At 42.4% G+C, this 27,171-nt stretch overlaps 1 protein-coding gene across 2 annotated transcripts in view; it reads left to right on the top strand.

The window, feature by feature from the left end:
* ELOVL4 (ELOVL fatty acid elongase 4) overlaps positions 1-27,171 on the top strand; it is a 771,086-nt gene that overhangs the window by 660,202 nt on the left and 83,713 nt on the right. For both annotated transcript variants that reach the window (XM_044073739.1, XM_044073746.1), the window contains exon 6: positions 7,223-7,350. In XM_044073739.1, the coding sequence (XP_043929674.1) occupies positions 7,223-7,350 (128 nt within the window). The remainder of the gene's footprint in view (positions 1-7,222; positions 7,351-27,171) is intronic.

Here is a 27,171-nt window from a genome sequence, read left to right as displayed (position 1 = left end):
GAATAACAGGGGTAATGCCTGTAATACCTTCTTCTTTTTCTTTCGGTGTTTTTCCCAGCTAGGGGTCGCCACAGTGGATCACCTGTCCGCTCATGATTGACAGTGGAGTTTTACGGTGTCGAGTTATCAGCCAGGCTCCCAACCTTCCACAGAAGGCACACACATGCACACGCTGCAGTGGTGATGCTGCGGTAGCGTTGTCGCCTCACAGTAAGACATTGTCCTGTTCGATTCTCAGCTAGAGCGTCTTCTGTGCGGAGACATGCGTGAATGGGCATACCTTTGTTGAAGGTTGTGCGTCAGAGCTGGCAACTTGGCATGTAAAAATCTGCTGCCGATCATTAGCGGACCGGAGTTCCGCTGTGGCGACCCTAACCGGGAAAAGCCGAAAGACACAACATTGTATACACATATTCCACTAAATTCTCTTAGTAGTTGGAGGGTATTAATAAATGAAACAGGAGATCAAGTCATAAATGTACAATTACGTAAAGCAAGAGTACAGTTATCTGCAGTAGTGCAGGGGATCACATGTTTTCAACAAAATGGAACTGTTCCAGTGGGTAATAGCAATTGTATTCAAACATTTGAAATGATAAATTTTCACAACCACATACCAGTACGTGGAGTATTTTCTCATGGTTTTCCTATTTTAATACCAATTAAGGGTCTGTTAATATTAAGTGACACAGCAGTATTTCATTTTTCACAAAATGATAAAAAAATGAGTGCAAAACCAATATTACATGTTGGCAAAGTAAAACAGATAAAAACTTTACAGTTGTACATGATAAAACTCCTACTATGGGGCAAGTAAATGGCAGTCTGGTAAATAGCAGCGTTGCTCTATCAGATGGGTTATATTACATCTGTGGTAAATATGCTTATAAATGGTTACCAAAGAGATGGGATGGCACCTGTTATATAGGATTAGTGGTACCAGCAATGCATCGTGTAAAAGAGTTGGTAAGGAAGCATTAGAAATGCAAAAAAGAAAAGGGATATATTACCTGTGATTAAAAGTCCCGAAAATGCAGTAGACACCTTAGATACATCACGTATATATTATCAAAATCTTGATTATATTAAATTAAAAGATATGGATTTAGAAGATGATGTAATCTCTGGAGCAGGTATTTTCCCTTGGCACTGGGCTGCAAAAGCCATCTGGGAGCTGAGAAAACTATCTAAACTAGTTGAGGTATTGGCATATGCCAGTTTCAATGCAGTCCTTGACATTGCTGTCGAAATGACAGCAATACGAACTATGGTTTTGCAAAATCGATTGGCATTAGATTACATATTAGCATCCCAAGGGGGTACATGTGCTTTAATAGGAGAACAGTGTTGTACATTTATTCCAGACAAAACAGAATCTGTAAAAGCACATTTAGAAGTGATTGCACACGTGTCTCAACATACTAGAAAAAACTGGAATGATGATTGGAGTGAATGGTTTAGTAATCTATTTACAGGATGGACAAGAAAAATCACTGTATTTTTAATTTCTTTTATTGTTATTGTAATGCTTGGTTGTATATTATTTACATGTATTAAAGTCTGCTTAGCAAAAGCTAGTCAAGTTACTGTTGTTAATTGTCATAATGAAAAAGTATTATCAAATAACGCTGACTTTATTTCCCTTGTTTAAAATAAAAACGAGGGAATTGTTAGAGTGTGCTCAACAATATACTAAGGTTGAAAGTAACTTTGCTACAAATATGCAACATAAATAAGGTATAAAATAAAGCTTGCTTAAATGTAGAAATAGAGTTTAGTAATATGTGATCAGCATCCATACTAAATTACCATAGCTTGGAAAATAAAGAATCTGCTGAATGGACATTTTTCCCTTACAGACTTAAAAACAGGATGTATGCAAGAGCAAAAATGCAAAATCTACTTTTAAAGAACACTGTGACAATGTGTTTCCTTAAAACCATGTTTTTCTGCATATAAAAAGAATGGACAACAGGACATGTTTATGACACTGTTATCAGCATTGGCACAAGAACAGATGTTCTTATACAAAGATCCAAATAGAATACAGGATGTTCACACTGTCAGAAAAGCTGGCTTCTTATAAATTCAGCAAAAATGTAACAAGACATTGTTAAACAAGGAAGCTTAAAAATAATATTATTAAGTCAGCATTTGCGTCAGCATCTGCAACAATCAGTATTGTTTCTACAGGATGAGCAATTCTCCAAAATAGAATACCAAGAGGAAATGTATATGTATGTGCATCACTAAAATTGTATATAAAGATCTGTATGAATCCAGTTATGTTAGGGGTATTGGTAGAGACACATTTGTCTCGAGGTAAATGTTATATCTCTCACATCATCTGTACTATATGAGAAGTAAAGTGGAACAGTACTTTAAGCTGCAACGCTAGTCCGTTTGGTTTATTTTAAAAAGTTATTTGTTACTGCTCTAAAGTTGATGCTGTAAAGTATATTCTCTCATCAGTGTATATTCTGCAAGTTTTTGTATGCAACAGACTGTGAATACAAATATAACCAGACTTTGATTTCAGCTGAATCCAGCCAGCAAGACTGAGTGTCTTAAGACGACTTCAAATCCATCACAGTAAGCAATTTCAAATCCATCACAGTAAGCAGAACAATATAATTTTTCAGTTTCCCCAAAAGAAGAATCCTCAGGAGGGGAAGCAGAGGGAATGGAGTCCTCTGCATCAGAATCTTCATAAGTAGATAAGGGCAAATCCAGATCATCAGTAGAATCAGAAAAAACAGGATCCTGATCAGAAGATTCATAATCAACTTCAGTCCTAGGCCTCTTAGAAGGGGGGGTGGCTACCCCTGATTAGAGTTGTTAGATCTTCAGCCATTCTTATCATTTGTTTTTTAGGCATAGAGGCTTGAGCATGTTGCCTGGCGTAGGTGTTTTAGGCATGGATCGAGATTTAGGTCTAAGTAAAGAAGGAGGCGTCGGTTTAATATGCAAGTCCATAGGCCTGAATACACCCTTAGAAGATGGTGCCTGTACAGTGGCTCCGGACCCATCCAAGGTAGCCACATCCGCGGGTTCGATAGTTGAAGCATCTCGCGGCATACCGGTCTCCGAATGGGTCTCAGTAGAGGCCTGCGAATCAGAAGTAGCGGGTATCAGGGGCTGTGAAAGTGCCTCACTGAGTACTGGCGACTGGCTTATGCGAAGCGTCGTCGGCAGTTTTGGACATCAGCGGTCTGTCTCTGTCTTTATCTTTGCGTTTTTTTGGAATCCCCGGTTGTCGGATGGCTAACCGTCAACATTTCTGGATAATTAAACTGAGAACAGAAATATTTAGAGGCGAAAATATACCGATGACGGATAGTGCACTGATTAAATAAAGCACAAAACCGACAGCAAGGTACATCATAGTCAGGGCCTAGGCAAGGAATACAGTACGAAATAAAATCTTTATGAGGTATTTGCTTTCCACAAGTAATGCAATTATTAACTTTTACTGACATTGGTGAGGAGCAAGAAAAAGTTTCCCCAATGGGGTACTTAGCTTTAGTTGAAGACTTCGGTTCTAAAACTCGAAAATGAAAATTTCAGGAGTCGGTCGACCGGCACTTGCGAACTGCTTCTGCTTCGGGCACCGCACGGCAAGAAAGACTGATGTAATGGCGTCGGCTGCATGTTTTATACCTCTGACTACCTGATGTCATGGAAGAAGGGACAGCAACCGACGCAGGACCCAAGACTTTGTTAATCAGGCCGACTGAGGGCTACCTGCAAGCAGATAACCCAAATGTAATGACTGCAACACAAAGCATGTCAGACAACACCACAGTCATGTGGTACATCAACAAATAGGGAGGGACTCATTCTTACCAGCTGTGCAGACAGAGTATGATTCTTTGGCCCACAACAGCATCATTGGGCCTACATATTCTAGCTCAGTTTCTTCCAGGGAGATTCAGTGTTTTGGCAGACCAGTTGAGCAGACAGACCCTGGATTCTCATGAGTGGCAGCTGAACACAACAGTCTTTTACAGCATCATTCAGCATTGGGGCACCCCTCAGGTGGATCTTTTCTCCTCCCCGGACAACCACCTTCTAACGCTTTTTTGCACCAGACAGCATCACAGCAACGCCTGGAAAGTGGATGTTCTGTCTTTACCTTGGACGCTACTTTCAGTTTATACCTTCCCACCTCTTCCTCTTCTTCCCATAGTTTTGTTGAAGATCAGGGACAAAAGACCAAGGACCATTCTCATAGCACCAGACTGGCCCAGGCAGCATTGGTATCAACTGCTTCACAGTTTCTCCCAATTTCCTCCTTGGCATCTTCCTCTGAAACTGGATCTTTTGGTTCAGGAAGGGGGAAAAATTCTGCATCCTCATCTTCAGTCACTTCATTTGGCAGCATGGCTTATTGTATGAATCATTCTTCTTCCTTTTCCCAGCAGGTTGTTGACGTACTTCGTGAGGCCAGGAGGCCTAGCACTAGGAAGTCCTATGCTGGAAAATAGGAAAGATTCTCTCTTTGGATGCAAGCTAGAGGGGAATCTTCTTCTCAGCCTGCCCTTCCTCTGATCTTGGAATACTTGGCTTATTTGCTTCAAGGTGGGCTTTCCTTTTCCTCTATCAAGATCCATGCTTCAGCTATTTCTGCTCATTGTTCTTTTGAACAACCCATTTTCTCTCATCCTCTGATGAAAATTTTCTCAGAGATGCTTGCAACTTAAAACCTCCCAGAAGGGTGCCTACTCCAGCCTGGGATCTTAATTTTGTTCTAGAGAAACTCACTCTTCCTCCTTTTGAGCCAGCTGCCACTGCAGATTTAAAGTTTCTCTCGTGGAAGACTGCCTTCCTCTTGGCTATAACTTCAGCTAGGAGGGTTTCGGAGCTGCATGCTTTGATGGCTGTGGAGCCTTTTCTTATTTTCCATGCAGATAGGGTCACCTGACATCATTTTTACTTACCTTTGGTATTCTGTCCGATCGAGGGCTACTGGGAGACGGATAACCCATTGGTTAGCACTGCAACAGTCAATAAACTCGAACATCTACATTTATGGCAAGTGTACACAACTGTACTTTGCACATACTGTACATCTTTTGTTTAGAAATGCTTGTATTTTTTTCCTGCATTTAGTACAAATTGTTTGAGATCAGAGTTTATTCGGAGGAGAGTGCATAGATACTGGGTTGAATTTGGAAAAGGTGTTTTTAGCTAGGCATTTTTGGAAGGGAGGTTGTGCTAGTAAGGAGGTACACTATTAGTGGTGGTTCAGTGGGAGAATGTTGCTACGTCAGGGTGAGTAGCAGGGGGCAGCAATTTAAGAGTAAGTGAGTTAAGTTGAAGAGCAGCACTACAAGTGGTAGGTAACCAGTTTACGTTTTAACGTAAGACAATGGTGTTTGCAGCTGTTGAAGAGGTTGGTGAAATGGCAAATTTTAGTAGGGCAAATCACAGTGCTTTGCTACCATTAGATGAACTGAGAGAGGTAATGGTTTAAGCAATATTCCTGCTGGTGTATGCACATGTTTATTCCTATTGTTTTCCTTGCCCCCCCAAAAAAATATGTATTATATATATATATATATATATATATATATATATATATATATATATATATATATATATATATATATATATATATATATGTGTGTGTGTGTTTGCGTGTATACATGAGAATGTATATGCCCATTTTAGCAATTGTAGTGTTTTATCAGCTATCTTACCCAGTATGAAGAGAGGATCAGAGCTGCTGGTCTTAAGCAAACTGGGATTAGTGAACCTGGAAGGTCAACACTTGTCAGGTGGGGATGTTGGAAAGATAATCATGGATGAGGACTTTGGACTTCTCATAGAAGGGTTGTGGATAAAATGAACCAGTTGCATAGTAGGTTGAAACTAGTTTGCAGTTTGTACTGTACAGAACTGAAGGAGGGGCCACAAGGTGAGGATAGTCATATCATCGTCATACAGAGTACAGCTAATGGTGGGTAGGTCTACTGGGAGGTTGTTGATAAATATGGAGAAGAGTAACGGGCCTAGTATTGATCATTGAGGTATGCTAATTTAAGAATTGTATTATTTGAGGAGTTGTAGCCTGAGGAAACAGTGAAGGCCCTGTTGTAAAGATATGAAGAGAACCATTTTAATGTAATTTCCCTGAATCCTGTATCAGCGAAAGCATCGACTATTCTATTGTGATTTATAATATCAAAAGTGTGTTTTATGTCAGTGGTGAGGGTCCTGGCTATGTGACTGTGTCTTCCATGGTTTCATAGATTTGATTGGTAGCATTAGCTGTCAGTGCATTGAAACCAGGTCTGAGGCCATGTTGGCTGCTATATAGGAAATCATATTTTTATGTATTGTGAAAATTGGTAATAATGTTTTTCCAACATTTTTCATATATATTCTGAATAATTTTTGTCTTATTTTCAAACCCAGCATTAATATGGCCATCAGCTGCACCCTACTACCTGCTTTTCTTTCTGACCCACAAGTCTGTCTTGATCCCAGACTGAGTCTGCCTGAAGTGAGGGCATAGCGACATCGCAGTCATGGGGAAGACCAGGAATTTGTGGCAGTCACTATATGAAGTAATTCTTGGTGAATGTAGAGATTTTTATTTAGTAGGTTTATAGTCTCACAAGTGGCCATCAAGAGTGATGTATTGCCAGCTGTGATGAGTACAGGATGGGTGTGAACTTACACATGCCTTATTTAGTAGACCGGAGTGAAAGTTCTTGACTGGACTTACAGTTCTAAGTTCCTCTGCATATGGAGTATACTTCTGAAGTCTTTCTTCAAAGATTACTCCTGCAGCAGGATTTAGACAACTGATTTCCTGCTGGATGGGGTTAGACCAGCATCAGATACTCATTGCTCATTCCTATACCTTCCTGCCCACCCAGCTTCTCCACTGTCTGGTCTGCCACTCAAACCCTGGTAGTTTAGGACTTACTGTAGCTTTAACCATCTGCACCATGGAGCTGAGAAAGATGTTGTATAACTTCAGTCGGTGAATTTGCTATGCTAAACTGGAGGAAATTGTGGAGAAGCTTTAAAAGTGAGGACATGATGGGAAAAAACTGTATGCAGAATTGTATGGTTTCTCTGCTTATGGGTTTCAGAAAGTGTATTTCTTAACCTTATGAATATGTAGCTGTAAATGGCATACTGCATTCACTATTAATATGGCAGCTGTCCTGATCCTTTGAGTTTAACAAGGATTGTATTTTATTTCTAGCCTTTTTTGGAGCCCATATGAATGCTTTGATCCATGTTATTATGTATCTGTACTATGGACTGGCTGCCTGTGGCCCACAGTTTCAGAAGTACCTGTGGTGGAAGAGATACCTAACAGTATTACAGCTGGTAAGTAGTTTGCTTATTAAATGTATAAATAGAACAGAGTGAAACAGATTCTGGAGTTAGTGTGTAGATTGCACATAAACAAGGATAATGAACAATGAATATTGAAAACAGAAAGAAAATATCATTTGTAAAGATGTTCTTTGGTTCTTTAGAAATTAATTGTAAAACTATATATCAAATCATGTACCAGAGCAGGAATAATCCACAGTATGACCCTGTGTCTTAATTTTTTTTTTTGCAAGAAACTCTACTAGAACTTTGCATATTCTTTGGTTTATATTAAGCCAGTGGTATCTGAACTTTTGTACACTTAGCCAGCAATGCCATAGAAGATTAACCTTTGAAGGGGAGCTAATTGTTCAGGAGATTATGGTAGGGAACAGAGTTAACTTGAGAGCTATAGCTGTACTATATTCAGATTGGAGATTGCTAGACTGAACCTCAGAAGTTAGAGAAAAAGGGAGGGAAAAGCAGAAATGGAATAGAGGACTGAGACGCGATACTGTTTAGTTTGGCAGAGTTAGTAGTTTGTAGCCATTGTCCCCTAATGTGAATTAGGGGATCTTACCCATTCATCCAGTTAAAGTTTGGATGTTACTAGGGTTTTAACATGTATAACGTGTAGGGGAAGCTTGCTGCATAGCTAAATTTATCATTGATTCTGGATTTTGTTATTATTTTGTCATAGAACTATTTTTTAATTACGTATTAACTGGGGAGTTTTTGTTGTCATTGAAAGAGGTCACAGAAAGCAAGGCTTGACATAGCTCAGAAACTAAAGCACAGATCACCTAGCAGAAGTCTGAAATCTGTATACCCCAGAAAATAAAATCAGAGTTTTTAGTCTAATTAAGAGTGGTTCTTTAAAACTTGGATTTTTTTTTTGGCTATAAATCACTGGCATTTTTCAAACTGGGAGACTGACTTGGAGCTGTACATACCAAATGGAATATTATGTTGTAAGACAGGCAAGTGAATGCAGAGTAAAGGTGAATTAGGACAGATTGGGATTGGACAAGAAACCATGACAGAGGACAAGGGTTGAAGGCTTTTCTGGCAATATTGGACGTATGCTGATTAAAGGTCAGCTCATGTCCTTTGTAATCCCTAAAATTTGGGTCCAAGTGCCATTCGTTATGAAAATTCTATTTGCATGATACTGTGCAGGAGCATTAATTTTACCCAATGCAACTCTGCTAATTTGTTGTGCTTAGGTTGATACCGTGTTCAAGGCATTGAGTATTAATGTGATCAAGGGCTTTTTTTGAGTATTAGTAAATCTGAGAGGGCGTTTAAAATAATTTTGTTGGTTGCAGTCATCTGTGATGTAAAGTAGACTAGGTTATTACCTGTGTGCATCAGAGAAATACATTCCAAAGAGGAGAGGGTATAGGATAAAACCTTGCAGGATACCACTAGTTACATTGTGCTTTTTGGAGAAGGTACCATTTATTCTGATCAAATATAGTCTGTTTAAATTTAGTGTCTGCCCACTAAATTCTGGGATGTGCATCAGCACCCCTGCAACCTAGAGTTAGGTAAGAGCTGATAGCTAGAGAAAGACTGAATGAATGGGCTTTTGGTAATGGCCTAGGAGGTCTCAATACTACAGATGCTATCCATCCTATAAAAAGATGATGTACGAACATGGCATTTTATGGTGTCAAAAATACAGTTGCTTGTGATATACTCTTAAAAAATAACAAGTTTATGTTACTTCACAGAAAATTTTGGACTACTAAAATCACTGCAGCTTACACAAGAGAGGTGTTGACTGCTAACCTTAACAGGCTTGAAGAAGTGGCTGTTGTAAGTTACAGATTAAAATTCAAGATTATCAAAAGAGAAGGGTATTCCAGAAATTAAAAAATGACACCTTAGCACTACTGAACTAATATTGGCATTTGTCATTGGATTAGCCCATATCACTGGCATAGATGTCTTAAAATCCTACCTTAGTGAATGTTTGTGGGCACTGCATGGTGTAATAAATATGTTCTCTGATAGTACGTTTCTGGAGACATCTGGACAGATTGAAAAACCTTGCATTGTATTCTGTCTCATACAGGTTCCTTTATTCAGCCTGTCATGCCATGAAAGAACCATCCTTTCCTTCACCACCACAAAACTCGTACCACCATGCATGCTCACACCAAGGATCTCAGTCTTATCTCCACATAAATAGGACCTGCTGGTATGACAGATAATTCACACCAGCACTTCTCTTACTTAAGGAATAGACACCCATTACAACACCTTAGCTGTGAATTTAGTCTTAATAAACTGATGGGGAATTATAACTTCACCCCTGATGTATGTAGTATGGATATCCTTCATTAGGGCATCTAATACTATGACTAATTTATTAGGTTGTTAATACACGTACATGTCTCTTGTTTTGATTTGCTAGGCATGTTAATGATCATTTTGACTGTGTGCCTTGTAAATACCCATAAATCTGTGAACATATAGCTTGAACTTGGAATTATTTTTATATTTTATTTTGTTGGCATTTTAGGTTTAAACTGTTTTGTTTACTCTACATGCCTGTATAAATTATTCAGCTCCTTGGTTTTCTGATGTTTTCAAGACCAGGTTTTCCGATTTGCAGGACTGAATCTGTCTGTCTACTGCACTGGTCATTAAAAACTGTTAAGGACATTACTGTTCTTTATCTGTACATACTTGCTAGAGCTTAGACTCCAGATACTGTAAATCATCTGGATTTTGTTTTCTGACACTCATTAGGGCTTACTGTACCACTTCTACTGTTTTGTTATAAATAAACATAGTTTTCTTGATTTTGTTAGAAGTGTTTTTCACATTCATAGTCATTTTTGCAACTTATTACAACTTCTTTTTTTTAGACGGACAGCTTATTTTAACTTGCTAGCCAGTGTTTAACCACAATCTTTTCTTCCCTACCAATTTGTTATATTTTGTCCTGTTGTCCATAACAGTTTTGTCATACAAATCTGTACAGCTGAGAATCCAGAGGGATTTAGGAAACTGAGAACTTTCAACTGTGTCCAGTTTCCCATAGAGCATCATGGACAACTGAACTGAATGTGACAGTCTGCAAAGGGAAGACTGCGGTTGAATAATAAGTAACAGCAAGTTAGATTTAACCAATAAGCTTTACTATTTATTTATTTATTTTATTTTATTTTATTTTACATTTGGTGACTGGGAGAGTCCAACTGGATTACAAGTCCATTTTCAGTGAAGGCCCGGGGAGAAAAGCTCCAAGAGAACAATTTTTTACAAAACATACCCCGGGATTCAAGAAGCTCAGTGCAAGGACGGTTTTAGCCTTGTGCCGAGCGTCCTCACTACAGATGGTGGAGCAGCACCATATGAATATGTATGAGGGCGCGCTGCCGCACCCTCGACGTGCACAGGAAACGTGTGCGAGTGCAGGGGCATGTACAAGTGCTCTACGAGGCGTAAACATGCCCCGACAGTTGCAAAACCTAATATGCCTACTAGTTTAGCCCGCCTCTAATAGTAAGTCAGTAATTCAGTGTCCGTGGATATCGAAATGTATGCTAAGCATACAAGAGTGTCCACGAACAGTGAAATAAAATTGAAGTAGTAAACACACAAGCACGTAGTGGAATGTTGAGCCCTGTCCCTAGAATTTTCACAATTAGATTCCCCGTGTCCCTATTTTACATTTGAATTGCTGCAATATTGAAGGTGTAAGCAAAGCGCAGCGTTTTTGTGCATCGCTGCCCTCCGCCGAGAGTAGCTTACACATCAAATTCATTCAAATAGAAAAAAACATGCGGAATCAACGTAAATGTCAATAGTGTAGTGTTTAGAGCATCCACCTAATGAACAGGCATTCACGGTTCGAGCCCAACAATAGCACATATCATTTTCCATGTGGAATGAATGTTGTTTTGCTGTAAAACCGACATAAGAGTATCGCATGAGATATTTAACTTAAATATTCAAGCAAAGTGGCACTGTCATAATGAATAAGGCACTAGTAAGCAGGTGTAAGCACAAATAAGCAGCAGTAAACACATATAAGTACCAGTAAGCAAGTCTGAGTGCTCTTGCGCGGATCTAAGCAGTGCCCAGCATAGGAAATGTATATAAGTATGTACAGATATATAATAGATATATATATATATATATATATATATATATATGCAGATATACATCTATATATATATCTATGAAGAAAGAATGACGTAACAATAAAGCATACAAAAGGAATGAGAAGGGAATCAACAGCAACCCCAGTATTATATAGCGCTGTCAGCGTATGTCATATCAAGCTGGGCAGGAGTGAGCAAAGCACTGCTACTCACACCACAGGCAGAATATTACCAGTGGGAGTAACACTGTTGATCCGCTAAGTCTACTTTACACACAGAGGGTACCCAAAAATTGATAGGCTATTTGGCCATCCGACCATTACACAAGCAAGGGTAGGTATGTTCAAGGACTAAATGGTGGGAGAGCCTGAGAATACACAGGTTGGGACAACATACGTGTAAGGCCCCTAATGCTCTGGAGAGGGCAATGTGTGGAGTTGTGTCATGGCTGCGATAACAACTGGACAATGGATGGTATGCGTGTATGTTGAACTCGGGTGGGGTGGAGGAACTATGGGTATGAAATTATGGTGCCAGGCGTGCTGGGGTTGGATGGGCTGGTTCTAATTGGACCACCCTGTGGAGGTCAGCGAGTTCGTTATAAGTATATATGCATACACACATGCAGACATCAATATGTAGAAGTACATTCTCTGTAACACATTCATTCCATTTGCAGACATAAATGACATGAATGTGCCCTTACAAACCTCTTCAGTAGATAGAATAATAGGTTGTGCATAAGAGGGAAGGGACGAAACTGCTAAAACGAAGTGTGTACAATGTCCAAAGTCAGTGCTGTGTTGAAAAAAATCAAATGTGAGGAATTTCCCATACATGGAGTCATTCCTGTGATATGCCTGTGACAGCAACACCAATTACTAAACCGGTCTATTTGTAAAAGAAATACACCGAACACGTACATAATTAGGCTGTGATGTGCGTTACCACATAGTCATACTTATTAATTTATTGTAGTGTCATGTTAATGGGAGTAAGGATGTAATAAAGTATAGAGTCTAATCTTGACATAAACACATGCGTGCCCCATGTGGGACAACCCCAAAATTGCGAATAGTGTCCCTTTGGTCGCTCATGTCGCCAATGTTTGTGGACTAAAAGTTTGGGTGTTCTGAGGATACTTGGAGTGAGTCAACCGATGGGATGGGTCTGTAGGAGTAGGGCGTGGCCAGTGTGTAGTGGTGGTGTGGATATACCACGAATCCAACTGGAGAATGGATGACTGCAGTGTTAGGGAGGTGTTGGGGTGTGTGTTTGGGGAACCAGGAGCCATGGGTATATATGCAAATGAAGCAGCATAGCAACAGTGTATTGGTTAGAGCAACTGCCTAACGAACAGACATTCCCATATCGAATCGCACTGCATCACATACCATTTACCATCGGTAATCTGTACATGAACATATTGTGACAACTGTTTGCTGTATAACCTGCAAAATAACAATTAAAAGTTAACTGGAGCTCAGTGTCATAATGAATAAGGCACAAGTAAGCAGGTTTAAGCATATTTAAACACCAGTAAGCATGTGTAAGTGCGTTTGCACGAGGTATGCATTGCTTTACAGACACACACACACACACACATATATATATATATATATATATATATATATATATATATATATATATATATATATATATATATATTTGTAGTTGCAGACATATACGTATATATGTGTGTGTATGTGTGTGCATAGATATGCACAGATATACAGTTATGATAGGGAACAGCACACAAGAATGGCATATGTTCACAGGCTGTGCCAATGGAAGTGAGGGGCCCAAGCAAGAAACATGAAACACGTAGCATGACCTTCCACCTCCTTTAGCCGGACACGGGAAACATACACACAAACCCTCAAACAATGTAAATAGTCCACTGCTCCCCAGACCACAGGTAGGATACAACCGGGTGGGGTACACAGTGCACCCGTGTAGTCTAATCTTGGAACACAGACAGGTGTGTCCCTTGTGGGACACCTCAAAAATTACCAAAACCAAAAGAAGGTGATACATCAACCGTTCTGGCTGGGGTGTATACATACCCTGAGTACAAGGGTGGGAAAGCCTGATGACCCATGGGTTGAGACAATTATATGACATGGGTCCCGTGAAGTGGAGAGTGGGCAGCGTGTAGTGGTGTGTTCAGAATCGACCAGGACCCAGAGTAAGGAAGAGTGCTGTAGAGGAGGTGTGGGTGGGGGAACTATGGGCAGCTACTTACGGGTCTAGGTGTGTGGGTGTTGGCTGATGTAGGCTTATATGGACAGCCCCAGGGATGTAAGCAAACAAGTTCATTGTGCAGAGGCATCGCCCAATGAGCAGCCACACCCACTACAAGTCCCACTGCAGCAAAGTATAATCTATATGGCAAGGAACGGAATAACCAGATGTAGATGTATATATGTAGAAGTATGTGTGTGTATATCTACCCATAGCAGCATAGAGATAAGCCTCTCTCTCGCCGTAGTACAAATGTTTACATACAGAGACAGAATTCATATACATACCCACATATAGATATATACATATGCAGACACCCATAGACCCATATGTTAGATATATATATATATATATATATATATATATATATATATATATATATATATATATATATATATACACACACATATACCTATAGACAGCAATATATAAATATATACATGTATACATACATATACAGATATGTCTGTGTATAGTAATGTATATATATCTATATATATCTATATATATCTATATATATATATATATATATATATATATATATATATCTATACACTTATATATATGTGACTGTAAATGTACACATGTATATAGCTAGGATATGATACAGCAGTTACAAATTACATATGTTTACAGGCCGTGCATATGGGGGTGAGGGGTCCAATAAACAAACATGTAACATATAGCATCAACCTCCCATCTAGGCCGGTGTGAAATACAGACACACAATAAAAGTAAGCACACCACTACTTCCCAGACCACCGGCAGGATACTACCAGTGGGAGACACCTGCCAGGTCTATTGAAACATAGACATCGTGGGACATCCAAAAATTAATGATCATCGGAGTCAGTCCCAGTAATGATTCATCAAACTAGGCTGTAGACGTACACAGACCAGTAGGTTGTGCAAGCCTGATAACCCGCGGATTCCGTACACAACATACATGTGTCCCGACACGCGGAGAGTGGGCAGTGTGTAGTGGTGTGTTTATACCCCACTTGCACCCACAGTAAGGATGAGTGCTGTAGAGGAGGGGCAGGTGTTGGAACTATGGGTATGCAGTTATGGGCCTAGGCATGCAGGTGTTGGCTGGCACAGTCGAATTAGGACCGCCCCAGGTATGTAAGTAATATTCCAAAATGGGCATAGCTGACGCCCATACCTCCAACCCCTAAGAGCAAATCCACCGGACAGGACATAAACCATTGGGGGAACAAATAGGCACCATACCTCTGAACTGTCCCTGATTTCGACTCAAATTCTAACTCTGTCCCACTTAATCCCTCCTCAAACTAGTGGCTTTTGGAGGAAAGGTGGTAAATTACACGTAATGAATAATGACAACAGTTAAGAGTTATAAACATCATTTACCTCAGAAAATGTGCATGAATTAATATGCTCTGAGTCTGTCAATGTGTTAGGTTAATAGCACTAATAATGTACATGTGTCCCTGATGTTATGACATGTCCCTGATTCAGTTGGTATTTTTCACCAATCGTATGAAAGGTCTGATAGGGACAGAAAGCACATATTCCACTGACAACCTTAGAAAGATGATAGAATATTAGGTATGCAGTAGCATGACTCGGCTGAAGGATGTGTGTTCCAAAACCCAATTACTTACTTGTATTGAAGAGTGTCAGTTCCCGTGTATTAGTCAGACAGATGCAGATTATAAGAGGAACACACCAACAATATGAATCAAACTCTGGACAGTCCGCGGATTCCGTACAGTTGAACGGCATGCTTTCACCTAATGGGCAGCCATTCCCGATACTGTAGGCATGTAATCCGATGTAATAGGCATCACAAGGTAATATCGTAGTCCTCACTCCCACCCAGGGGTGTGAGTGTCAGATGCCAACACCAAATGCAGTGCATTTGCAAGCACGGGAGCAAGCGGGTGTAAGCCTGTTTGGCCGCCAGTATGCGAATATTACACTGGTGAAGCAATGTAGAGGCTAACTGAGTGTAAGAAACTGTAACCGGAGGTTAGCATTGCTTAGCTCCACGCAAACCCATGCACACCCACTCACAACTGCTTTAATGTGCCTTAATCACTCCGTATCCAATGGCTTTGTTCTGCCCAGCAACAAAATAAGTGGCCTCTGCAAGGCTCGAACCATGACCCTGCACACACAACTATTGTGATTTACCACTAAGCCATAGCAGATATACAGACATCGGATCTTATCACAAACATATCATCCAGCGCAGTCATTCAACAGTATAGGAAATGTATTCCATCATGTAGATGTATGTGTGTGTGTTTATGTCCAGATATAGATACATATATATATATATGTATATATATATATATATATATATCTCAAGAACATCCCATGTGACAACAAAGTATTACAAAGAAATGAAAAGGGAAACACCAGCAACACCAGTACTATGTAATGGTGTTGTCCTTTGTAATATCAAGACCCCCTCAGACAGACATGTGTCATTAATACATGCAGATATTTGTACATTGGCCAAATATATTACTCTGTGCATTTTATTTACATTAACACAACAGTTCCTGTCCAATCATTATGTGAGAACAGTACTTTTGCAAGGTGCTGTGTGCGACATCATCATCATGAAAAAGGTAAATGGGGTAACCGTAGAGGGACCGGTATTGTTGTGTGTACAATGGGGTCGTTTGCATCAAGTGTACATGGAACCTTTAGGAGTCATGTGCATATCAGGATCGTGTGCCTGAGAGACCGGGGTGAGGACAACTGGAGTATGTTGTGATGCATATTAAAAGGGTTACATGTGTCCAGTGGACACGTGTGTGAAATGGACAGCTATGTATGGGGCAAATGTTGTTCTAGGAACTGATTGGCCTTTTGTTTCCGTAGGGTGAGAGTGGGATATGGGGGAAGGAGAGTAGGTATGCTCGTGGAGGATACATTGGGTAGGATGAAAGACGAGACGGCATACAGGTTTGGTATATGACACGTGGGGGGATACACCTTGTACGAGGAGGGGTGTTTGGCAGTCACAAGCCCATGAGCCCCCAGATGGAAACAGTGGGACGGAGGTCCCCAGCCATGGGCAGCCACAACTGCACCAAAACAGCTGCAAAGGTGGCAGTGTTGGGGGCTGTCTAGGATGGGCAGGCTCACCCTGTAAATGTGACACTCTGCCCTTGAGATGGCGTATCTGGCCTCAGAACCCCTTATTGAGCCCCCCTACGCACCACGTCCGGGACTATACGATAGCGGACATGTTCCTGTCTGGACCTGCTCCCAGGGGGGACAAGCCCCATCCTCAGTGGCGGTTCCACCAGAAGGTGGTGCAGAGCCAACAGAGGTGGAGGTTTAAAGCTGGGCCCCAGATGTACAGGTGCCCAGTGCCATGGCCAGCTGAAGTGGGACAGGAGATTCTTCTGGGACCTCCATACCCATGCAGCCTATGGTGCTGCAGTTTAAACATAGATATAGCTTAGTAATAGTCAACAGCATTCAGGATTACTTATAACAGCATGCATGGATATGATCATCAACCCAACACAACAGATGGTATACATTTGCAGAGGGAGCACAACACATGCATATATACTGCATGACAACTGTACAAAGTGTAGAAGACTTGTGACTGCAGCTATGAACAGTGGCCCATTATTGGCATGTCACTGAGAACCCCAGACAGTGTCTGTCATACCAGTGTTTCATGTGACATATGTCCACTCAGGGTTGCGATGGCAGTAACTCATCACTATCACCATGTACTGACTGCAATCCTCACACTATGCTCCTGCAGTTCACAGATGTGTGTTCAGTGAGTAACACAGGAAACAAATGGTTCCACACACTGGTCAGTCCACAGATGGCCCTACAGATGGGGGTCCCTCACAAACAGAGCACTGTCTTGTCAGTTTTAAAACATGCAGAATAGCCATTACCACACACAACTTGTTAAACTGGCAGTAGTCTCAATGAAGCAAAGCTACACTTAATGCTGTAGTCATGTCTGGCACATCAGTCTCCTGTCTTTAGGCTATTTCCCACTGTCTATGTTGTTTGAGGAACATCCAGATATCTGTGATGCCGTTTACCAAACATCAGATCCAGGTACCACTCACAACAACTGTCATGGGCAAACACCAACATGATGTTCCTAGATACTGTACTGTTTCCATGCAATTGGCTATGGGAACATCATCACAGCTGTTCCACATGCAGCCAGCTAGAGGTGGACTGCAATAGGGGCAGAGGCCATCACCTGATCATGACCATCACTTAAAAAACACAAGCTGCTGCTGAGCAGGTGTACAACTCCACATCCACCAGATAGTGTGTGGGAGGGACAGACAGAGGCACAGTACATCAGAGAAGGGCTTGGAGTCTAAAACCTAAGCATTGTCTGTCACACACTTACCAGTACAGGGGTTCAACCCCCTGACTGACTAGTCATTACTATTACAAGTGCATGCAGTTACTCCATGTGCCACAAAGCTGACATGTTGGTGTGCTGTAAGAACATATATGTGAGCAGCATCTGCAACAGAGATGTAGTAGACATACATTAGGTGTAGCACACATGGATGTCCACATGAACGGATGTCATTGTCAACACAACCACACTGTCTAATGGACTCACATTGACACACTTTGCCAGGCCCACAAATACACTTCCTAACTACTTAGTTTGCCACACTGCAGTAATGCACAGGTACTACATGCACCACAATGGATATCCGGATTTTCTATGGGCTAGGGTATGTGAACGTGTCTGACATCCGTCGGTATGCCAATGGGAGTTATACTGGGTATGACTGTGGTTGGGAGCATCATACCCCACATGCAGACACAAGGTGCCAGTACTGACATGCATGTGTGCATTGCTTCGGGGTGTGTAGTGGTTGGCTGTGCAAGATGGCTGTACAAGGCTGGGTGAGGGGTAATCCTTGACATCACGCCACCCAACAGTGGTGTGCAGTGTGGTACAGGGGTGTAGTGTCTGCAATGTCACACACCAATGGGTATTTTATGAACTGTCCTGACATCCTGGTTACCATTGTGTATGGCCATAGCTTTGCAATGCATGCCATGTCTGTGTTTAATAGTCCTTGACATGGACATTGCCTGGGATGTGCACATCCCACAATAATGTACAGTGACATGTACAAGTGTACCTGGTTTGTCTGGCACATGTTGTGTACACAGACTGTTATCCTCAGATATGTCAATACTGGCCTGGTGTGGCAGGACCTGCTCATAGACAGCAGGTTGACCCTGCACCTGCATTGATAGCATGATACAGGTATTCCCTGGTGTCAGTGGCATTGGTCCGTACAGGGCATGAGTAAGGCATTGTATGGCCTCTGTGGATCACATTTGATGGCACCACATATGTTGCAGGCATCCAGTGGGGAACATAGTGAAGGCACATTGTCTGCAATTATGTGCCTGTTGTACTGCTATACAGGGTGCCATGCCCTCTGCAGCCCACTGCAATCACACCATGCCTACTATCTGTCATCAATGTGCAGGGTACTAGCAACATAGCGGGATATTCTAGGCAAGTGTGTTTGTGTATGACACATGGGTTCAGAATGTATTCCGGGTAATAGTAGGGTTGCATACTTTGTTCACCAGGCCTTTTGCCAGATGTAGGGGTATGGCTTGCCAACACAGTCCCTTGGCTGACTGACATCTGTACTCCTCGTGAGGTGGATATTGTGACATATAATACGGACACCATATATAAAAACTACAAAATCTACTCCCCAACATGTCCAGTGGTTAGACACTCACAGCCACCTCCACACAGGCTCTGACTGTCAAACACACACACACACACACACACACACACACACACACACACACACACACACACACACACACACACACAGTTGGCCTGTCATGAAATAAAACCCCTACTTAACTAGTTTATCACACTACAGCATTATGCAATTACAGCACGTGCTACGGAGAATACTGGGTTACAGCAGTCCCAGAGGTGTATTTCTAGGTGGGTGACATCAGCAGGATTGCTAAAGGTGGTTATATGAATTGTAAAAAGTGTGCATACTCTAAAAGCATCGTTTCTTTCACCGGCAGGCAGACACACACTTGACCTGTCTGGGATTAGAACACCTACCAAACTAGTTTAACACACTACAACATTACGTAGTCACAGCACGCACCATAGAGATTACTGGGTTACAGCAGTCCCAGAGGTGTATTCGTAGGTGGGTGACATCAGCAGGATTGCCAAAGAAGGGCATTTCAAGTGTACTGCGAGTTGTACATGTCTGTTACCTGCATGTACCCACTGCTTACTGTCATGAAAACACATTTACATCTGCTTACAACTGCTTAAAAGTGTCTTATGCAGTCCTAATTGACACTATCAACAAGACATACAGGTCTTGAACCCTGGACCATGCACACTGAGGTCACTAGATGTACCACTAAGCCATCTGGGTTGTATACATGTTGCATGGATTCTATAATGCACATCTTACTACAGGTATTCCACAGTACTGAAAACAAATGGGACAGTCACTTTGTGTACATATGCACAGTACCCTTGAATGTAACAAGTCTACATCTGTACAACTGTCATAACTATATATATATATATATATATATATATATATATATATATATATATATACACACACACACACACACACACACACACACACACACACACACACACACACCTATGGGATGTGTACACTCACATATATATATATGGATTCCTATTACAAGAACGAAAGTTCACTACTTCGAACTTGTAATAGGAAGCTTCACTTCTGCGAAAGTTCACTTTAACGAACGTGAACTTTTGCGTAAGTGCACTTCACCGAAACCACCGCAGCACAGTGGAGGACATAAAAAACAAGCTATGTCCTCCACTATGGTACGATAGTCACAGACCTTAGGTTAGGGCACAGGTTAGGTAAGGACAGTTAGTAAAGCTATCCCCTTACCCTAATTCATGCCCTAACTCTAAGGTTCGTGACTATCGCACTATAGTGGAGGACATTGCTGTGTCCTTCACTGCGCTGCAGTCGTCACAGACCTTAGGGTTAGGCATCGGTCATGGTAGCCCGTAGGGCTATCCCCTTACTATGACCCGTGCCGTAATCCTAAGGTCTGTGAGTACTGCACGGACGTTCAGTACAACACCCGTTCGTTGTACTGAACTTCGCATAAGTGCACTTTTGATTAAGTGCACTTTCTCTGCAGTGAGCATTCCATGCACTATTTTGAATTAGTGAAAATTCGATCTAGTGTATGGAGTCCATATATATATATATATACATACACACACGTCTGAACACCCTTTGTGACACAAAAGGGTTCCAAAGGAACTGACATGTACTCAAAACAGAGGCATCTCTTGTGTTATAACATTTAAATCTTAAGCAGTTCACCAGAGATGGGATGTTTGTTGTGTATGTGGAGTTTGGGGTGGGGAATGATGGCTAATGTAATCTACCCCGGGGATTGTGGAGTTAGGGTGGGGGAATGATGGGTACTTACACCCCAGCGGCCACTTCTGTGTCACTGCTCGACAGTAGCACAGGAAAATAACATACCCAACTGTAGTTTTGCTTGACTGTGTATTCTTTACCATTCCTAGCTATGTAATACTTTGTAGACACCAGTCTGCACAGATGGCTACCATGGTTTGCTAAAAGACATTACACATGTGTATGCCTGGCTACAGGGTAGTCACACACACAAACATGCACACACTTGCCAGTATTGTGCATACACATCTTGCCTATGTAAGGGTAACTAGTACAGTGGTATGCAGTTGGGGTATGTGCCATAGAACACATACAATTACACTTACTCTGATTCCACTTCTGAGCTGGGTAACATCACAGGACTGATTACTTGCAGTGGGGAGGGGGAAGAGAGAGCTTTAGCAGGTGACAAGGATAAAGGCCAGCGCAAAAGGAGGTATCTCTTTGGAATGCAGCAAAACCCGCTGTCATGACAGGATGCAGACACAAATACACACACACACACAAGCACACTCAGCCATTTGCTGACACACACACTCATGCATTTGCTGTCACATGCACAAACACACGCACACAAGTGCCAATGGCGGGATCAGAACTCCTGCCTATCTACAGATCACTATTACAGTACTACGCAGTTACGAGACGCGCCACAGAGATTACACATTCCAAGGCAGTCAAACTGCCCTTCTAAGATTGAGGACAACAACAGGGAGACTGACAGTCACGAAGTACCTGTGTTTTTAAAGTAGGTGTCCATTGCAACCTGTATGCACAAACAAGACACATCACCTGCAGGTAGGCCTGAGAGGTATAGCTGTAGCACAACAGGAACCTGAACTGGAGTATGGCCATCTGTGGAATGGACAACTACTATCACTATACAGGGTTACAGTGGGCATGCTCATAAACTTAGTAGCACAGGGCCATTTGGGATGCACTATGACTACAACTACACAAGGTTATACTGGGCATGCTCATACACTTAGTAACAAAGGGCTTCTTGGATGCACTGACTCAAATTACACAAGGTGGCAGTCAGTACCTGCATACACTTAGTAGTACAGGGCTGTTTGGGATGCACTGTGATTCTAACCACAGAAGGCCACAGTGTGCATGCTGATACACTTACTTGTACAGAACACGTTGTAATGGACTCCTATGTGTAAACACAGGTTTACAGCTATGTACATCTTAGCTGTAATTATATATGAACATCATACTGGTTTACTACCTGATTCTTGTATGTAGCTTGTAAATGATATATCTGTGTTTGTGCTGTGTGATACACATGCATACAAGTACAAGAAGTACTGACTTATATATGTTAAGTATACACATTCATGCATGTGTGGATGTGACAGACAGTAGGTTACCTGGGCCACACAGGCAGATGCTACCTACAGCATGTGTCACACACCTTGCTGCCCTGAAAAGCATACATTGATAGCAGGTTGTGGACAGTGGCATTATATGTGGAACAGTGGCATGTGCAAGCATAATGTGTGAGCCACATTGTGTAATGGTACTGAGATGCAGGTGTCAAGATGACCTCTCCCGGCTGTGTTAGTAGTTGCCATTATTAGCAGGACTGCTACCCTAAGTATAGCTCACATTGGTCATATACAAAATTTCTGCTGCTGTCCGTCACCTTACATGAGGCATTTGCTACCAAGCACATTACTGTCACTCTCAGTGATGTCATGGTACAAGTGGCAACTGCTGAACCAAAACAATGAGCCAATGTCCTGCTGTTATTATGAGGTTGTCCAGTGTCTGTCATTCCGGGCTGTCATGACTGAACGACAAGCCTTCAACACAGAGCACATGCATCCATGTTTCACATGTGTGTGGATAATACCTAGGTCGCATTTACCCATATAGCCGCATTCCAAGGCAAATGTCCTACACCCAGAAGTAACACCCTGACACCTACAAGGCAATTGCATTGGATGCTTATGCTAACCAGTGCTAGATGTGTGGTTTTAGTAATCCAGTTGCTCAGTGTAGAACCTACAATGGGGAATACTGACATCTGTGCAGTGAGGAACACCTGGCTGAAGGCTCTGTAGTGCACAATTGCACTACCACCATATAACTCAGATCCAGACATGTGGGCCATAACAGTGGTATGGACCATTCCAGGTGGAGGTGTACACATATTCATAAAGGCTACTTACATGTAAAGACCACTACTCTGACAAAACGCATCACAGATGAGTCGGGTACAGGTGACAGTGGCAAATGCATTCTAGGTTGTATCATCATATACATCCACCACCTTGTCCCCAGACTACCACCGCACATCCATATGTGGTATGACATAGTATGGTAGACCACCAGATAACCCTCAATTGGTGGACTGTACCTAGGCCTACATTAACTGTGCAAAGTACCCATGTACAGACACAGCTGCATAATGTGTTATGCAATGCAATAATACCAATGTTTGTAACCAGCTCAGTTGTACACATACCAGGGTCCCTCAGATGTTGTCAGCATTAACTCGGTCAACTGTTGCTGTACACCAGTAAACAATGCCCTCGTGCTTGGATATGACCTAACTGTACCTGCCCTGGATATGTACATCCCACACTCATACAACATAAATGACATTACCATAGCTTTCATTATCCTTTCTACATACAGGTGGCTACAGTCATTACACACATGCACATGGCAGATAGCATGCTAACAGTACATAAGGTTTGATATCTATGTTAACAGAGGTAATATTCCCTCTTTACTGGTCACCCATGACACCTATCATATCCTACAACACCCCATGTGGCATGTATGTCTTTAGACATGTCCACCTAATGCATTGCCTACAAACATCCCCAAATAACAGGATCATAGGACCTACACAAGGCCTCTATTGACAGATTCAGGGAAATCCAGCTCTGCTCTGTATGTTCCTGAGTAGTCACAGGTGATATGTTCATGACATGTCAGGCATGTGTAGCCACAGCTCCTACATATACCCCATGTCAACAATTGCAAGCCATGCATGCTGTCTGCTGTCTGGACATTAGCCTTAGTACCACAATAGCCAGTACATGCTGGGGTGAGATGTTTCTTTGCAGATGAATGATTACTGAGGACAGCTCAGTGGTGTGTTACAACCAGTCCTACAATAACCTGTGTAACTGCTAAGGTCAGGTTTTGTTAATTGAAGTGGATGACAGACAATGTAGAATGCTGTAAGGGTGATACTGAAGGCAAACCCCATGACACCTGTAACAGTAATATCTCCCCTGTGCATATATTATGCATATATCAGCACAGTTGTCAAAAGAAAGAGTCAGTAAGCTTTGTACCGAATGCGATAGTGCTGTACTTCTGTAATACCTATCATGAGATAGGTAGGTGTATGATTCACAGTACTAGCACGTGTGTGTGTGTGTGTGTGTGTGTGTGTGTGTGTGTGTGTGTGTGTGTGTGTGTGTGTCCATATATGTCACGTATGGTTGGGAATACATTCCACATGTTATCACTCTCCTGAACACTGTTGTCAAGACCAGTATAGAGTGAAGTGTAGAAGGAAAGTCATAGGCAGGTGGTTGAACCTCACACATGTAAAGTGTCTGCATGTGTGTGACATAGGTATATATCTTTGTGAATGCCAGTGTGTGTGTGTGTGTGTGTGTATGGCTGCCCAGTCCCTGGAGTGAGGCTGTATTTTACCATAGTGAAATGTTAATGCCCCCTCCCCCCATCCACTCAATGCAGTCTAGCATCCCCGTTGATATCAATCGTAGATGGGCATTCTAACCACCTGTTAACATGTACACCTTGGGGTGTGACCTGTTGTTACATAGCCTACTGATGGACCCCTCCCTCCCCACATACACTCGCTGCACTGTAGTATCCCTGTCGATGTCCTCAATCTTAGGCCATTCCAGCTACCTGTACATGTGCAATCTCTGTGGCGCGTCTTGTAATTGCGTAGTACTCTAATGATGATATGCACATAGGCAGGGGTTCTCATCCGAACACTGGCAACTGTGTGTGTGTGTATCTGAGTGTGTGTTACTTTGTCTGTGAATCCCTGAGTGTGTGGGTGTGTCTGTGTTTGCATGCTGTCATGGCAGTGGGTATTACTGCTTCCCAACGAGACGCCACTATTTCCACTGGCCTTTACCCTTGTCTTCCATCATACCACACTCTTATCTCTTCCCCGCTCCAGGTAACTATACATGTGATGTCACCCACAATGGATGTGACGGCTCTGAACACTGTAGCTTACTACACAGCTATCGTGCTCTTGGATCATCAGATCAGTAAACATAATTGAAACATGGGAGAATATAACTGTGATGTGGAAGCTACAAAGTGCATGCAGGTATTGTCATACTGACCTGTGTGTAGTGAACATGTACATATGGGACACTAACTGCAAACACCGACATCCCCTGGCACATGCAACTACACCTGAAAGAGGAAGGCAGAACGTCAAGATCAACATGCTGTTAGTGTTGTTACACATGATACATACTGTCAAACATACAAAAAGCATTCTAAAACTGTAATACATGGTATGTATTCTACCTGTCAACACTACTCAACAATATTAATATACAATTGTCTACCTAGTATGTTCACCCTGTGCATCAGACCATATGAGCATGTCCCTGCACCGATGGTGTGGATGACAGGGATGGGGCACAGGCATCATCCTATGCACAGGGTGATAATGTTTGCCAGAGGCCTAGGCTGCACCATTGGATGACATCATGTGTGTGTGTTAGGGCCTGTGATATCATTGGGCGTGTGTGGATGTTACACGTGTGTGTTGAGGTGCCCGACATATGTTTCCGGTGTGTGTGTATGCATGCACACAGGTCTGGCATGTGGCTGGCCTACACATGGGTATTATTGACAGCTGCAGATTGTACAAGGCAAGTTTCATAGTTCACAGTGTCCGGCCATGGCCACATGACCTGCGCCTGCCAGGGGTTGCACGGGCACTACCAGACAGAGGTCCAGATTGGGGACTGTCTGATGACACATGTCCACTGCAATCGTGTCCCTGTTGGGACCGTTCAGGACCATGCTCACGTGGCCTGCTGTGTCCTGGTGTGAACTGCACAGCACCAGCTGCCCTACTGCTGCTACTGCCACTTTGGGAGCGGGCATGTGCAGTAGTATGTTCACGTAGACCTTCAGGTGATGTAGCTGACCTACATCCACGTGCCCGATGCCTTACTCCCACCAGATGTTCCAGCACAGACATTCCACACTCTAGGATTGACATGCCACAGTCAATGACTCCCACCATGTCACCCAGTCATCTATCCAAAACATCTGCAAGATGATGGTGAGCCTTTGCAAGTGCCTGGATGTTAGTTAATTCACGGACAGCAGCCCTCTGAAGCCTCAGACTTTCTCTGTTGTGCCATTCAGCACGTGCTTGTGCCGCCATTACAGCCCGAAACATGTATCTGGTGACTCCAGCTGATGTGCTTTGTCTCACAAGGGCATGTTGGCCAGTGGTCCTCCTATGAGCAGCGCTGGGCACATGCCTTTGCGGGACATCACCAGTCAGTTGACTGGGATCATGGTGTGCAGGCACACCTTCCATAGTCTCCACACTTCCCTGTTCCATGCTACCAACCGCCAACTGTCCTTCCTGTATGGACAGTGGTGATGGGTTTGGTGTAGGCAGGGGAACTGTGTGCGAGGATGAGGGGGAGACAGGTGGAATGGCAACCAGTAGCACAGATTCAGTGCCTGACAACCCTGCCTGTGCTTCATTACTATCATCATCACTGCTAGAGTCTGTGGGGATACTAACATCAGGCGGACCGCAGGAGGGAAACGCACCTATATCAACACCTGTGAGGGGAAGACAAGAACTGTACATTACAAGTTATACCAGACATACAGACAGACATACACACACACAGACACACACACACACACACACACTCACACAGACACAGACACACACGCTACATGCAGGTGATATTGCAGAT

Source organism: Protopterus annectens, chromosome 1.part1 (genome assembly GCF_019279795.1).
Source record: "Protopterus annectens isolate FY-2018-M chromosome 1.part1, PAN1.0, whole genome shotgun sequence".
Lineage (NCBI taxonomy): Eukaryota > Metazoa > Chordata > Ceratodontiformes > Protopteridae > Protopterus > Protopterus annectens.
This window is presented reverse-complemented; position numbering and strand designations above follow the sequence as displayed.